The sequence below is a fragment of the Scophthalmus maximus genome, chromosome 8, assembly GCF_022379125.1.
Source record: "Scophthalmus maximus strain ysfricsl-2021 chromosome 8, ASM2237912v1, whole genome shotgun sequence".
In the NCBI taxonomy this organism is placed as follows: domain Eukaryota; kingdom Metazoa; phylum Chordata; class Actinopteri; order Pleuronectiformes; family Scophthalmidae; genus Scophthalmus; species Scophthalmus maximus.
In genome coordinates, this window is record NC_061522.1 from 7844339 (window position 1) to 7860098 (window position 15760).

A 15760-nucleotide genomic window follows, 5' to 3' on the forward strand; every position below is an offset into this window, starting at 1 on the left:
TACTTGTTTTTGCTAAATCAGTACCCTAACTGTTGTTCAAAAGACCCATTTTTTTATTTAGGCAGTCGGTGAAATTCAGTCAAGTAAAAGTGTCTTGTAGACATAAACTAATGAAAAAGGCACACTTGATTTCTTCAGCATTTTTATTTCTGAAGATTAATACTGGGCACATTAGCTATACACTGATGGGATGAGATTTCTGTCAACAGTGGATACTTTCTCTTACAGTCCGGGTATTTGATAAAGCATTTTCCTATTTTTCTCGCTGTAACACTATTCCCAACATTTGCTTAATTATTGTCCACTGACTTCCTTTTCTTTCTTTACTCACGCTAATTTCTCTCTCCCTAGTTCCTCATTTCTCTGACTGCGCTAGGCTCTGGCTTCATTTTCTTTTTCCTGCATTTTGTTCTTGACCATCCTTTGTTCTCTTTTTTCCCCCTCCTCCGTCTTTGCGGCTACTTCCTTCTTACTGTGTGTAGAGAGGAGTCCTTCTACTGCACGGTCCCCATCACCCCTGTAAAGAGGGAGGTGGAGGAACTTGACACCATAGAGGAGGTGAGCAGGGTTGCCAGGTTAGACATGCATGGCCTGCCCTGTCAGAACACGAGGGGTCACCAGTTTCAGGCGTTAGTAGATGAGAAATAAAGGAAGTAAAAGGAAAAGACTTTGCAGTGCTTATATCAGCCCCTGACACCAGCTACAAACTGTGGCTTGGATTACCATCACTTACCTTACAATTTGTATGTTTATAGTTTTGTCACTATTTGTTCTAATAACTCCATCCCACTTGTAGTTAGAAATTAACAACGCTATAGGTCCAACATGTACCTTTGTGTTGTCACAATACTATAATTTTGATTTTTTTTCGACTCAATGTTTTTATCCTTATTTTAAATTTAATGTTAAGCTATAATGACAGAAACACATAAAAGCATACAGTGTCCCTGAACCACTGCTTTATTCAATTTTAAAACATGGAAAGCTCCATAAAATATCTAAACATACAATCTGGGCTCACAGAACTTGGTGTGAAAGTACTAACTCTTTGATAGTTCAGATATATCAAATCTGTAATCCAAGACATTTTGGTTATTGTGACAACACAGGGTTTTATTTGAACCTGCGCTCTGTTTTACTCTGACACTGCCTCAGCATTTCTCTTCTCTCAATAAAAACATCCTTTTCTGGCTTGTGTAGAACATGAAGCTTGTTCCGCCCATGACCGCGGATGGTGGTAGCAGCCCCATGATAAAGCCAAAGGGAGACAAACAGGTGGAGTACCTGGATTTGGATCTTGACTCCGGCAAGTCCACCCCACCTAGGAAGGTAGGAAGGAATATGATGATGATTACCCCAGCTCCTTGAGCCGCACATTCACAATTGTGAAAACTTCTATGGATTTTCCAATTCTGACCTTTACGAACATCTTGGTTTTCCCTCTCTAGATTAAAAGCAATGGAACTGGTATGGCAGCATCGGATGAGCGCGTTGACTATGTAGTTGTGGACCAGCAACGGACACAGGCCCTTAAGGACACCAGGGAGGCCTGGAATGATGGCCGCCAATCCACAGAGACGGACACCCCTTCCAAAGGACCTAAGTGACCCCGTTGCCCTAGCCGCCAACCCACCCTTCAAACCCCCAAACCGCTCCGCCGTTTTCACCCGTGTTGGCTGTGGTTTGTGCTTTGGGGCGGTCCAGCTGTCGTGTTCCACCTCAACGAGATGCTTTATGTGTCGAGGCCAGTGGAGCCTTATAGCCACTCAGCAACTGTCTTTAGTTTACAATGCTGTCAGACCAAAATCAGCACTGTGTGTACAGTTGTAGGAAGAGGTGCGGGCCAGGAATAAGCTGTGTGCAGTATGAAAGCAGGTGGAATGACTGGACTTGTCCTCCGGGTTTGACTTAAGTGGACTCACGAACTTTGAACGTTCACTGCCTCCTTTATTGGATTTTTTTTCTTGTTTTAGTTTTTTTCTGTTGTTCACCTTTCAATGGCCAGTGGGCTGACCCAGAGTTAACATTTCCTTAAATTATAATGCTGTTTGCTGTTGTTTTGAAGTGAAATCACTTGATAACATGATCACATTACAATGCAACACTTGGCAACGAGTTGGCAGAGCTAATAGTTAACAGTGTTGGTTTTTGAGTTTATCCTGTTTGAGCAGGGTGTTTCCATGGGCACTGTTCACAGGTCAGTTTTACTATTTCTTCACTGTGTCATAGTGGATGGCTGAAATTGAAACTGTCAAACCAGATCCCTAGAATTTTATTACCCTTTTTCTTTCAATACAAAGGCAGTTGAACTTGTTTATTTTAGATGTAACTAAGTGCTCAATTAAAGCTTTGAATTCATTCAAGGTTAAATCCACTGAACATGATTTTGATATCCATTTACTTTGTAAGTGGAGATGCTTCAATCTGTTAAAATGGAAGTGCAAAGACTGTACAAAAGTGTTATGTATATAAACATGAAAAGTGTCCTTTATTTGTATGGAATTTCCAGTGTGTTTGGCTCAAAGGTATGTGGATTCTGCAGGGTAGAATCCTGTGCCTGTCTTAGGTGGTATCAGGACTTGTGATTAATGAATGAATTACTGTGAGTTTTTAGAACGTGACAGGTTTTTCTATAAGTTATGCAAAAGGTATCAAACTTAGGCTACAGAGAGAAAATATCAGGTACTCTTATAAATACAAACTAATACAGCTATCCACTTCTAATTTATTTCTCAAGTTATTTCATCTGGTGGATGTCGTATCCACTCTCTGCTCAGTACTGTTGATTCATATGGAGATACATTTGCGAAAGTCTGTTAAAATGCTTAGCTTGACAAGTGTCGGTCAATTAGTTTCACAAGATCATTGATATTCCTAATTTCTCTCTCCTCTTAGGTTTTATTAAATTCAAATCGAAGTGGCATACAGTGTTGGGAGATCGACTGCCACGCGTAGTCAACTAGATGCATCTTTTATAGACAGTGAAAAAGTCTTTGTCTGCATAAATCTGTGCTTTACTAACCTGTGAACTCTAAGTCAAAAGTCCCAAGCATGTGCTGCCACGAGATAAAGTCATTGCTGTACATATTTTGCCATGTGTAAGATTAACATATATCATTTGAAAAATGTGCCTACTAAGTCGTCTAAATTCTACTTCACTCTTTCCTTACCGCAGTCTCTTTGTGATACAGACTGCAAAGCTGATGAGGGTTTTATCTTTTTTAATGAATCTCAACAGAAAATGTAAATTTTAAAAAGTGGACTAAATAAAATCAAACCTCTTATGCAGGTGTTGTCTTTCTTTAATACGATTTTCAATTATGATTGGGAAATCACAAAGGAAAAGAGGAGATGAAGAAATACTGTGGGAAGAAAAATCCCCAGTAAGATTATGTCCTGCGCATTTTGAGTGTTTAGTCAATTGTCTTTTCAGTCACAGTGGGATTGGAAAACTGATGTTATTCACACAGGCTTGCATTCATCTATCATTCCCATCTCTATTAATTCCAGAGTTTAAATGAAAATTTGACAAATGAATTGTTTTTTTAATCAAACCTTTCTTGATATTCAATCAGTTATAGCCTGCAAATACAATCTTTATCATCTGGCTACATGAGGATGAAACAACCCTAGGCCTGTTTCACGGGCAGACATTATGATATGTCACAGTAGAAAGAAAACAACAGGTGTAAATAATGAAACAAATAATGGCTGAATTCAATTTAGCTGACTCACCGTCGTACTGTCATGTCTTACTGAATTAAACAGAGCCATCAATCATTGATGTTATTACAGACCCCTGTGCTTCATGTCAGAGCCCTGTGTTAAATCACCTAATTTCACACAACCAAATTGAATATGTACGCTGTTTCTCGACTACACAGCTGAAACAAAGACGCACTTTTGAAAATGTTTTTCTCAGTTAATTGACTTCTTAAATCGAAGCTGACCTAAGCCTGAACTAGAACCATGGTCTCTTAAGAAAAATGCAAGAAGAATATGATACCGATATACAGCATATTAGACATTATAAGAGAGAAAAATTTGCTTCATATAGCTATAGATATGAAGCTGAGGCTTCAGCCTACACCCTCTCGCTCTTTTCTTTTGTTGCTTTTTTATGTTCATCTTTTTTAAATGCTAGAAAAAGCATTAATGTCAATGTTTTATTTATTGTTTCTCAAACTTTAGACGGAGTATGCTGTGTATATAAGTTGAAAAAAAATAAAAACTAAAATAAACAAATGTAAATGAACTAAGATAGAAATTAACGAACTTAAAAATATAAGTCAGGTAGAAAAAAAAGTGCCTTCATCATGGAGCGTCACTTCCGTCCGCCATCTTTGTCTGATGAGCGGGTGCGTAGCGGCGTCGCGAGCGTTTTTTTTTTTTTTTTTTACGATCTCCGAAGTTGGTTTGTGTCCGTGCACACACGCACAGAAACCCCCGCCGAGTCACCCGGAGATGTGTTCCGACCAGAGGTAAGGTTTGTAGAACATTGACTTTTTTTAATCTTTTCTCTCGTCGAGCTTTCGCTAACGCTATCCCTTGTTGCTAATGCTAGTTTTTTTTATGTCGTGGTTACTGGGACGTTCCTCCCCGGCGTCAGTGAACCAGTGAGCGCACAATGACATGATCAAGTGTGAAACGAGGGCATTCAACGGCTGAACCTCTCGTTTCACCGGCTCAGTTGTAAGGTGTCAACTGCTCGTGTGCCGCAATGATGCTAACGACTTGTAAAGTGTGGCTGATCCTGCAGGGTGTCGAAGGACGACTGCATTCGTTGAGCAAACAAGTTCATTCAGAAGTACGTTTTACCAAGGAATCTCAACTCCAGGGTCCGATTCGGTTGTTGTTAGACGACCAATTCATTTACAGTTCATGGAGAGCAATGCCTAGTAAGTTCCTTCTGTCCTCGAAGGCTCCCTCCTCGATGAGTCCCAATGGAAAAGTTTGTGCAGTTACATTTAAAAAAAAAGAAAAACGTTTAAATGAGTGAATTCAAATCCTACAGCAAAGAGACATTTAAACTGAGTCTTGAAACATAGAAAGAAACTGCACAACTAAAAGTTTGAGCAACTTCCTGCTTGTGAAAAATGCTCAGAACTTCGTTAACTCTTCGGGCCTTAATTAGCTCCTTGGGACTTGTAAGGCGGTTCCGTAGTTGTCAGTAGCATCCGGAAGGATCCTCGGTCCGTTGCTGTCCAGATTACGATCAAGAAGTGGCAGCTCAGGGGAAGTTCAGACAAGATGTGGCAGAGAAAGAAACCCTTCAGGTGAAGCTGCCCGCGTGCTGGACAGATGTATTAAAATAAAAACCCTCCATCTGACTGCAAGGCGCTGCAGGGAGTTCTAGCCGGCACACGAGTGGTGGTGCACGGACAACAGGTGTAAAAGGGGGGGGGGGGGAAATCATCAGAAGCAAACCCTACCTGTGACTCGATCACGAAAGTCGACAACTGAAGTCCCAAAGTAACATCGGCCCTTTTGAAAACAACGGACGTGGAAGTTAAAATGGAGCAATTTGGCCACACTGAACAATGAGGTGTTTTTGGGGAAAAAACAGGAGCAGCGTTCAATGAAGTAGCTGCCGCGGTAGAGTGGCCCTATTTTTATTTTAAGTTCATAAAATAAAAAGTAACAGTGCATTAGCATTTGAGGAACAGTCCATTTGCAGTTGGAGCTGTATTTAGATTTTCACTCCCAAAAAAATCCACAAAATATGTAATTTGTCCAGGTGTGCCCACAACTTTTGCATTCAAATGTAGTCAAGTCGATTTTTTAATTTTATCCATATAGCACATTTCATACAGGTAGACCCAATGTAGGTCGCTTGATAAAAGGCTTTTTTATGGAAATCTTAACCCCTAAGGAAAACCGCGAAATATAGCCGGAAGCCAGAAACAGCTGTTAACTTGAATCTTACTGTAAGAAATGATTTATTTTTGTCAAAAATATCTCGAAAGTTGTTTGTGATAACTTTTGGATGGATGCAGAAAAGGGGAAGTGTGTAAGTGCAAAACATTTTAGGTGACAATGGCTCTACCATCCTCGTTTTATTTATTCTGTGTTAAAGGATAATTGTTTATTTTAACCAGGGTTAGTGTTAAGCATGGACCCTTTTACAGCTCGTCATGTTAGGAAAGCTTGCCTCCAACCAAAATCTCCTATAAGGTCCCCTAGAGACCAGACCAGTAATTTAGAATCACCCCTCAAAACCAAAATATCACAATTCCACCATTTTCTTTTTTACCTGCACTGGCCACTAGATGGAGTTGTTGTTTGAAGAAGTATCTGATTGTCCTCAGCTCATGCTGTATGCTTTCCCTCTGCCCACACCCCTCCAGTGCAGTCACTTCTCTTGACACCCTCTTCACTGCTGTGGCAGCCTAAATAACATTTAGAGTTTTCTAGACCATGAACGTAACAGGCCGAGATGCTCTGGGCTAACAAGAGGCATTGAATTGTAATTTAAGTGCTTTCCCCCCAAAAAACTCAGATGTCCATGTGGCTGTTTTCAGCATGACATGTTTCATTTGTTTGCCAAACATACAATATCCAGATGAGCGGTGTCTCCATTGGCAAGATGCATTCAAGGGTGATTTGGGTGGAGAAAAAAAATGCTAATTTTCTTTCTTTTTATATTTAATAAGCAAATCCAATGTTCTCAACAAACCAAAACGGCTACTTATCATAGATTCATATATTCAAAACAGGCTTCCAGTTCACTCAAAAGCAACATATGGGCTGACTGACCTCAGTCACATCTAATCAAATAAATCTGTAGTACATCATAAGATATTCTCCATGTCTTTCATATCAGTGGCTGTATATAACCCTTAATCACTGAGCAAATAATCTAATTAAAGCAAATGTCATTGTCATACTGGGATTATAATTGCTACTATGACATGCAGCAGCTTGTGAAATGCTGCCGTCGGGAAGCTTCACATTCACAAGCTGAATTTTTTTAAATGTTCATGTCACTCAGATGTGGCTGACTACCTTTAATTCAGTGTTCATATGAGTGGCTGGATTTTATATTCTTGCTGTTCAGGGTTCTCCACTAGTAAATACAATGTCCAGCTGGATGGAAATAGCCAGCCGGGAGGGAAGGGGTGTCGGGGTGAGAACAACTGTTTTGTTTTTTGGTTAGATTAATTCTTCAGTTTTCATTGTTCAGGAGGGTTTCATCGGGAGCTGATCCACAGAGGTCTCCTCCTCTCCAGAACAAACAGTCTCGATGATTAAAGCTGGTTTAAAAACCCTGGGTAAAACGCTATCAAGCTAAAGAGCAGTCTTTCTCGAATGCTCCTTGGCGAACACCGGACGGAGGGAGTACGGGCTGTTTGCCAAGCTGTTGCTAACATTATCTCCGCTTGTTTTTAAGGTTAGGATTCCTGCAGTGTTCATTGGCTTTAAACGGTAAGAAAGTAGTCGGTTGCAAGTTCCTAAATGCTCTGGCCAGCCAACTGACAGCCGGAACTTATGGAAAACTGTGTGTCAGAACTGGATTACTGATAAAGTCACATCTAGGCCTTTGCCAGGGTTATTTTCATCTGATACAAGATTGTGATGTGATCAAGGGGACCTGCACAACCAAGCCCCATCTGTCAGCATGTTTTCAAGTCTGCTCCAAACATGTAACCAATTCATTTATATAAAATGCCATCTTAAAATTATTTAATAATTAAAATTATATAACTATTTCAGTTGCAGTATAGGTGGAAATATTGGATCATAGGAACCACGCCTCCTAACACAGTGAGCTTATTCACCAGGTAATGGCTGTATAAATGGTTGTTGCCATTTCAGCTTTGGTATCGAAATCTTGTTAGCAAATGCCGATGTCTTAGATGAACACTCATCAAACTTTTTCTTTTTTATCAGTTAAAAGCATGCACCTTGTTCTTGTGAGAAAAGCATTTTCAGCACCATCTGCGCGTCTACCTTCACAGTCATAGTTGTGTGATGGTGCAGCCTATGCTGTATTTTGGGAAGTGTGTGAGTAACGGGGGCAGGCAGAGAGCCCCTCTAGCTTCTTAACAGGGCCAACGGAATAATTATGAGGGGAACTGAGCGGCTGTTCCACGGCGGCAGGGAGCCTGTGAGCTTTATTGAGCTGGGCCTGTCTTTTTGGACTGATGAGGGCGAGGTGGCCTGGGTCTCTGTCTTGTGGGGCCTGTTACACATGTCTTGGGACAACTGTGATGTGTTTTGGCCAAACTGCAGGTGGGCACAGTGACAGACGGGTACCATGAATGAAATCTCCAAAACCGACTGAAGGAGCTGTGTAGTTAATGCTCAAAATAAGAGTAGGTCGGGGGATTTAATGAGAAATTGCAATGGTGCTCTTGTCAACAAAATCCCACTAACGACATGCCTGGGCAATTAACACCATTAGTATGAGTGAAAATTAGGCAGATTTATTTCATATTAATTGGGAACTCGCTACAAGTGTTGAAATTAAACATTCCTCGGGAGTAGTTAATTGACGGGGTAGTGGTATCTGCACGTGTCCTCTGCTGGATGCACTTGAAAATGGTGCCATAACAATTTTATATATTTATATATATAAATATATAAATATAAATATATATATATATATAGTGGTAGATTAGATATTATTCAAAAATATATACATTTTTGATTGGAAATTATTAGTTTTGTGGCAAGACGTACTGTGAACTGAGTGAGCCGTATGGAAAAATTTAAATTTGCTTTATTTGTAAGCGCTTTTCACTAAATTAACATTTCTTTCAATCATAGTCATTTTGTATTGATTTATTGACAGATTTTGTGCTACACTTGGTTGCCACTAGGTAATTATATAAACCTGCCATAGTACTAAATAAAATGAATACAGTCCAGCAATAAATCCTATATTCATAAATTTAGTTTTTCTAGCCCATCAATGTAGGTGGACTTAATGTTAGAAATATCTTTTCTGTACAACAAAACAATGCAGCAGCACCACCGCCAAAATAGTCTGAACACAATTTTTTGCAGGGCTGTTATATCACACTGGTTTCATTTTTAATGGGTGTACCTAATGAACTAGAAACAGAGTGTATACACTAATGGCAATACTCAGACTAGATGGGGCCAATATTGTTGCAATATTGTGTGTGTGTGTAGTATATGTAGTGCGTGCGTGTAGAGATTTGTAACCGTATCTTAATCCGTGTGTGCCTAATCAGATTTGTAAATGTGAAAAAGAGTCTGCTAATGCCTTCTGAGATTTGTGTACGCGACCAGTAATCTGCAAATCAGCTGCAAGGGGTAGTTTTTTTGTTTTGTTTTTTGGAGACCGACATACTAGTCGGGGGTTCCTCCTAGTGAAAGATCGTGTAGTGTGACCCTCTGTTGCCAGTCAGTCGACTGCAAGACTCCAATCATAGAGACAGCAAGTCCTGTAGTGTGAACTGCACTGCGATCCGACGACTTTGAAAGGTGTCTGTAGTCTGAACTTGGTTTAAGAGAGGTGACCAAGACGCCGGTGTTCACTGTGGCTGAGCTCTTGTAATCCTGTTTGTGGACCGGAGAGACTTCAAGAAGGACAACAAGTTTTAAGCGTCACGTCTGGTTTCTTCCAGACACGACGCTCAGAATCAGTTGTCCAGGCGGCCGGCCAATTCAAACCACAGAGGAGTCCTTGTTGTTCCAAATTTCTGCCATTTAAGAATTATAGAGGCCTGTTGAGAATCTTCAATGCAGCAGAAGTCTCTGAGCTCTGCAGGCACTACTTAGACTGCATTAATAGCTGTGAGATCTTATATCTTAAAGCTGTGTGCCTTTCCAAGTCCTGTCCAGTCAACTGAATTTATAACAGGTGGACTCCAGTCGACGTGAAGAGACATCTCAAAGATGTTTGAAAGAAACAGGAGGCACCAGAGCCAAATTTGAAGTGTCAAAGTGAATGCTCATGACACTGTGCCGTTTCCATTTTTTAAATTTGTATTTGCTTTGTCATTACGTAGTCATCAGTGTAGGTCAATTATTTGACCACAAGGCTGCTGCACAAAGAAATGTGAAAAAAGTGAAGAGGTACTTTCTGAATACTTTCTGAATGTACTGTAATTTGTGTAACCACTCAACTCACCTGTCTCGCCGAATGAACATCCTGAATCTTGGATGTACTTCTGATCAAATGTATCTCATTACAGTTTTTTCCTGGCAGCCTTGTACCGAGTCATCTGTTTACCGTATCTGTCGCACTCCTGGCAGCCGGTCTGTCATTCTCTTAACCCTCAGCCCACCCAGTCAACCCCTCATCTCGCCCACATACAATCTATCTGTCCGCTTCTCTTTCACTGACTGCCTCTCTTGCCGTTCCTCTTTCCTTTCAATTTCAAAAACCTCTAATCACATTATGCCTGAACCGATGCTAGTTTGAATTCTAAAACAACTCTGCATGCAATCAGTGCTCAGTGACTCCAAATACACTTGCTTTTTTCTTCTTTTTTCTGTCCTGACAAAAGTAATTTCTTCACCTTTTTCTACTCTCTGGTCAGCCATACAGCAACCTTCTCTTGACAGTCTCTTACCAAAACACCAATGTGGCATTGATGGGGGTGGATAGGAACTTTTTTGGGGTTAGGGTTGAAAGATGGAGATTTATTTATCATTAAGAGCATGATTATATGTAAAATAAGTTGAAGGTAATTTTGGATATGTCTGCTTAAATATTCAATATTCAGTCCTCCATCCTTGTCAGTGTGGATACGGGTTGTACTGTATATCGGGAAAGGAAAAAAAGCATGCTTTTTTTTTTCTGTATATTTCTATATCAAGGCAACTAGGGCTGCAACTAACGATTATTTTCATAATCGATTAATCTATAAATTATTTTCTCGATGAATCGATTAGTTGTTTGGTCCATAAAATGTGGATTGTGTTTCCCAAACCAACAGTCAGCCACTGCCCGGCCTCACCTGCCTGCTTGTGCCCTGACTTTGACATGATACTGTGGATCCCATTTCCTGGCAGTGGGCCAAAAGTATGGATGAGAAAAAATCAGGTTTGACCTCTTTGTGTGTTTGATTGCGATGTCATCAGCAGAGATTTGGACCAGTAAAACCATTACTGCATTGGAAAATGTGCTAATTGTATTTAGAAAGCAGGATCCAATGGGCAATCTTAATTCAGCTTATGATTTGCGTACTTTTCCACTCCACAGTTTCACTGCATTTATTGCACATTGGCACTGGACCATTAGCTACAGTGATGGTTATTATATTACCGAGGATATAACTGCATAGTTATATATTCCTCCAGACGCTGCCTTTACACTTCATAACGAGGTTCTATTAATTTTTAATAGCTCAAGGAATTTGCCTGAAGATAATACAAAACGTATCCCTCCTGATAATGCACTATTATGCTTGCGCTAACGTCAGTCACTACATGCACAAAAGGACAAAATGTTGCCCAACAGTTTAGTTATTTATTAATGAGATTTGCTAATAGTGAGCATTGTTAATAATCTGCTTATTACAGATCACTGATGCTATGTGCCAGGAGAGAAGTTAATGTTAGTGCAGCATTAATTGTTGGCGAGAAAGGGATTTCGGTTGTGCATACTAAGATAAAAATCTTTGATCAAGCAGCTGCCTGGCGATGGCATCGTGCGTTCTTCCTCCGGAGCGCTCACTGTAGGAGTCCCTCGACTCAAATATAGATTGGCTCGTTGGGTCTGGTCTTGGATGTGTCTGGATGTGTTTCTGCCTCAGTCTTCACTTTTTGTTTTGTTGCGTGTCAGCTGTTCATTTGTAAAGCAGGTTGTCTTACACAGCATCTCGGAGCCCACCAGTCTGACAGACTGTCGGCAAAGGTTGTGTCACATTATCGTCAGGAAAAATCTTAGGTCGGGGAATGTATTGAAAAGCCGTGTCTCGAGGGCTTGTTGACTTTAAGTATCTAATAAATGAAATAAACTTGTTGTAAAGGGAAAATGCTTAATGCCTCCCTTTGTAACTGAGATTAATCATCATTGCATTTCTCAAGGGAAATTATTATATATTTTAATAATCTAGATGCTATTCATGCAGATTACCGAAAATAGCAATTACTGTGACTCAGCTGTAAGGATGCTAAACCCAGCTCGTTCAGTCTCTACACCCCCCTTGTAGGGTTGGTGTCTATAATGAGTTGGAAACCTGTTTTGCAGTGCAATATCCCACCACCTATAGTTCTGCATTATAGATCATTAGTGCTGGGATTAGGTAACAGCAACTTGTAACATTGCAGTTCCTGTGGAAAAAGTAGACCCCTTACACATTAAAGTTCTCCATCGCTACAACAGATTTCCTTCAATTAGAGGCCATGTTTTGGATCAGTACTACTGTTTAATTGGTTTTGTTGTTGCAGTTAGTTAAATTATGTAAAAAAGGAAAACTAACGGCAAGTCAACTGTTTAATGGGGTTGTCTACTGGATTTTTAGCATTACTTGGTTAACAAGTAGGCCAATGACACGACGTGAATGTTTTCATTGTGTTTGTATGTAAAACACCAAATGATGTAAGAGTAAAGAATCTAGAAAATATTCACATTTAAGAAGCTGAAATCATAGATATTTGCCTTTTTTTCTAAATAAAAACTACTATTGATTATCAAAATAGTTGGCGATTAATTTAGTAGTAGTTCCATATACATCTTGTTTCTTTGTAAATTCAAAGAGTGGCAATCTCTTCAATGTGCTTTACTTGAAGCTAATTGGGTTAGTGTTTTATTTTGTGGGCGGCCAACTGCCGCGACTGGTTGTTGTGAGAGGAACGAAATGAGGGAGAGAGGCCCACCATCCTCCTTTCTGTCGAGGATTTTTTTTGTTTGTTTCTTTTAATTCCTGATTCGCCTCAGCAGATGAGATGCCTGAAGTATTTTTAGCAGGGGCTTGTTGCCGAGGTACATGAGAGGAAACACATCTCAGTCCGGCTTCTCTGTGTTGTCCCAGTGAAAACGGCTATCCATCTGTGTAATAGGCCTTGTCAAAAGTTTACTGGGAATCAGCAATTCACTGTGAGACTTGGCTGCGTTTGCCATCGAAAGGGAGTCTGATAAACTATAAGAGCCCATTGAGGCAGGGAGCAGGCTGTGATGCATAGTGATATCCTGACAGCTGTCCCCTTCTCTTTCAGGATCCATTGTCAGGACTCTAAACCTCTTCAAAGCATTGTGTCTGTACACACTCCTCTTTAATGCCTTATTACATATATGCAAGTGAGAAAAATGCAGTTATTACTTAATTATTAGCTTTTCTCTTCTCAAACTCTTATCTTTGTTACTTGCTTCTTCATTGATTACATTTATGTATTAACATTTTGTATTTGTTAATTTACCTTCCATAGGACTCTGTGATCATTATCTGCCTTTTTGAGTTCAGATATTGATCTTGTGCAATATAGATGCAATTTCAGCTTTCTGATGGATTATAGACATTCAACTACACCAGTGACTTCTGAAAAAAAACATTATTGACAAGAATAGAGGTCGACTGAAATGGCTGTTTCCGGGCCGATGCCGATTATTACTAATCTCAGAAGCCAATAACCGATATCTGAAACAGATATTTGTCTGCTTTTACAACATTATTAGCATTATTACATATTACCAAACAATTACTTTCGGAAAGGCACGAGACAACTTGAACTTAATCCATTATTTACGTTACTTTTTGGATACGTTGGTGTCATGACTACTCATTGAGCAGTTTCCTACATTCTGCTTTTAACGAAGAGAACAGCAGCAGCCTAGTTTGCTGATGTGGCATCAGTGCAAGCCATCAACCAGATTAATTGCATTTTGAGACGCCCTTGCTGGAGTGTAAGACACATTTTGTTTTTTTTGTTTTTCTTATATATGATTTAAATTTTGGATTTGGTTTAGTCATAAAAAAACCCCAAATAGATTTAATTTACTTCACAAACTTATTATCTGTCATTTGACAAAGAACAACAGCATATATTGTGCACACTTTAGTTCATGTGATGAATTTACACAGCACTTTCTCTGAGAATTTTTTTTTTTGGTGTACATGTTTGTTTCATGCAGCTCCATCTACATAGGCTCCTTCCTCGTATCCAGCCATTTTATGTGGGAGGGGGCAGAGAGAGAGAGAGGGCTGCATTAGTTTATATGGTTCAAATAAATCACGCCATATACAGTACCGGGTGCATTCTTTAGTTATAGGTTCCCTCAACAAAAGCAGTTAAACACTTGGCCAATATGAATAGCAGTGAAACATCAAGACAGGAATATGTTGAGGATACATTTCGTGTCCCTGGCTTGGCATGGTGAAACGCCTTTCTAAACCTGGAGTCTGTCCAGGTGTCAGTGACAATGACGCTGATTTATTGGGGCAGAGGAGAGAGAAGCAGGACAGAGGCTGTGTTTCCCTCCAAAGCCTTCCATTTGGTAAATGATGCTTAGGTGTTCACTTTTCTTTGTTGACGTGGGCCTGAAGCCCAGCATCATCCTGCAGTAATGCAGATGAGTGGATAACACAACACTTTTGAGCACATGCTTTACTAATAATGTAACGCAGCCTGTGGTTTTTAAATGATCAAGCAGTTTCTTCACAAACAGCTGATCTAGGGATTTTTGTATTTAAGTAGTCAAGTCGGAATTGGATAGACCTACAACCAGCGAGAGTAAAGAATTATGTAACTGTTGAGCGTGCAGAGGAGATGCCTGTGATGATGATTCCACAATGTCTGTGAAGTGTGGTTGTTTTTGTGGGATAAATTCAAAAATATCGGGTACTTTTAGTCAAATGCTCATTCATCAGTGGCAGCCATCTTGGCTGTTTATAAAAGTCGCTTCTCTCTGCATCATGGTATACACCCCGCCCATGATCAGATAAGTGGTTGTGATTGGACCGGCAAGATTTCTACCAGTGGGAAATCACTTTCCAATGGAGGGGATCCAGCCTTAGTCTGACACAGCAAATTAAATGTGCTCATGAGAATTTGTCTGGGTCCCAAGCTAAAAATTCAAGTTTTCCATCTGGAAATTGTTGACCACAGATGATAAAACCTGTCATGCTTAGTTTGGTTCATAGGTCCGGTTCTAAATAACACAGTCAGGGTTGCTAAGAGTATGACAAGTTTTTTTTTTATAACCTGCCCTCCTGCTACTTTGTCAGGGCTGTTTGGTCACGACACTGCCCTCTGGGACCAAGCATTTTACAGCCTGCGGGACCACCAGTGGCCATGGCTGCCCACTGCTCAGACCATTTAAACATCGCCTCCTTCGCTGCTTCTTGCCGTTCACCCCTTGTCCCCGAAAATGAACAGAGGTGTTTTTTTGTCAAGATGTTGGGGCAGGGAGGATTGTTCAGGCTGCTGTGCTGTGACTGCTGCAAGCTCCTCTTAACAAAACAGTGAGCCTGCAAAGAAGCTTTTCCAGAACCGACTGTGCTGCGGCGCTGCTGTCTCTTCACGTCTGTCCTCTTTTCTTCCTTATGTGTGCAGACATATGGTGGATGGACAGCGCTGCTTAAAGAAGTGATTAAGGTGTCATCTTCAGGCTTCCTGTTATAACCGGTAAGAAAAAACTGTGGGAATTATCAGTAAATGAGTTGATTGCAATTTCAGCTTTTGTCAATACATACTGTAGATCTTATTCGCAAAGGTGTATGAAAAGGTATGCAAACTTGAATACAAACTAATTAAGACAACGCGCATGTGTACATTGTCTTAATTTGTTCTGAGAAGTGTTTCATATTTCACAATTTAATTGGTGACTGCTCTGGATGAGAAA

General features: G+C 40.2%; 2 protein-coding genes across 16 annotated transcripts in view; both read left to right on the plus strand.

The window, feature by feature from the left end:
- gab1 (GRB2-associated binding protein 1) overlaps positions 1-3284 on the plus strand; it is a 52150-nt gene extending 48866 nt beyond the window's left edge. For 9 of the 13 annotated variants that reach the window (XM_035636770.2, XM_035636776.2, XM_035636775.2 and 6 more), the window contains 2 exons: positions 1201-1329; positions 1449-3284. In XM_035636770.2, the coding sequence (XP_035492663.1) occupies positions 1201-1329; positions 1449-1607 (288 nt within the window). In that variant the 3' untranslated portion in view covers positions 1608-3284. Of the gene's footprint in view, positions 1-482; positions 559-1200; positions 1330-1448 lie in introns of all 13 variants that reach the window. The other 4 variants (XM_035636774.2, XM_035636777.2, XR_004794191.2 and 1 more) reach the window with 2 other exon arrangements.
- A 1078-nt stretch (positions 3285-4362) lies between these two features.
- Positions 4363-15760, plus strand: part of inpp4b (inositol polyphosphate-4-phosphatase type II B) — a 173685-nt gene continuing 162287 nt past the window's right edge. Inside the window, exons 1-2 of one of the 3 annotated variants that reach the window (XM_035636274.2) lie at positions 4363-4481; positions 15472-15543. The gene's annotated coding sequence lies outside the window, so the exon portion shown is untranslated. The remainder of the gene's footprint in view (positions 4482-15471; positions 15544-15760) is intronic. The other 2 variants (XM_035636275.2, XM_047333645.1) reach the window with 2 other exon arrangements.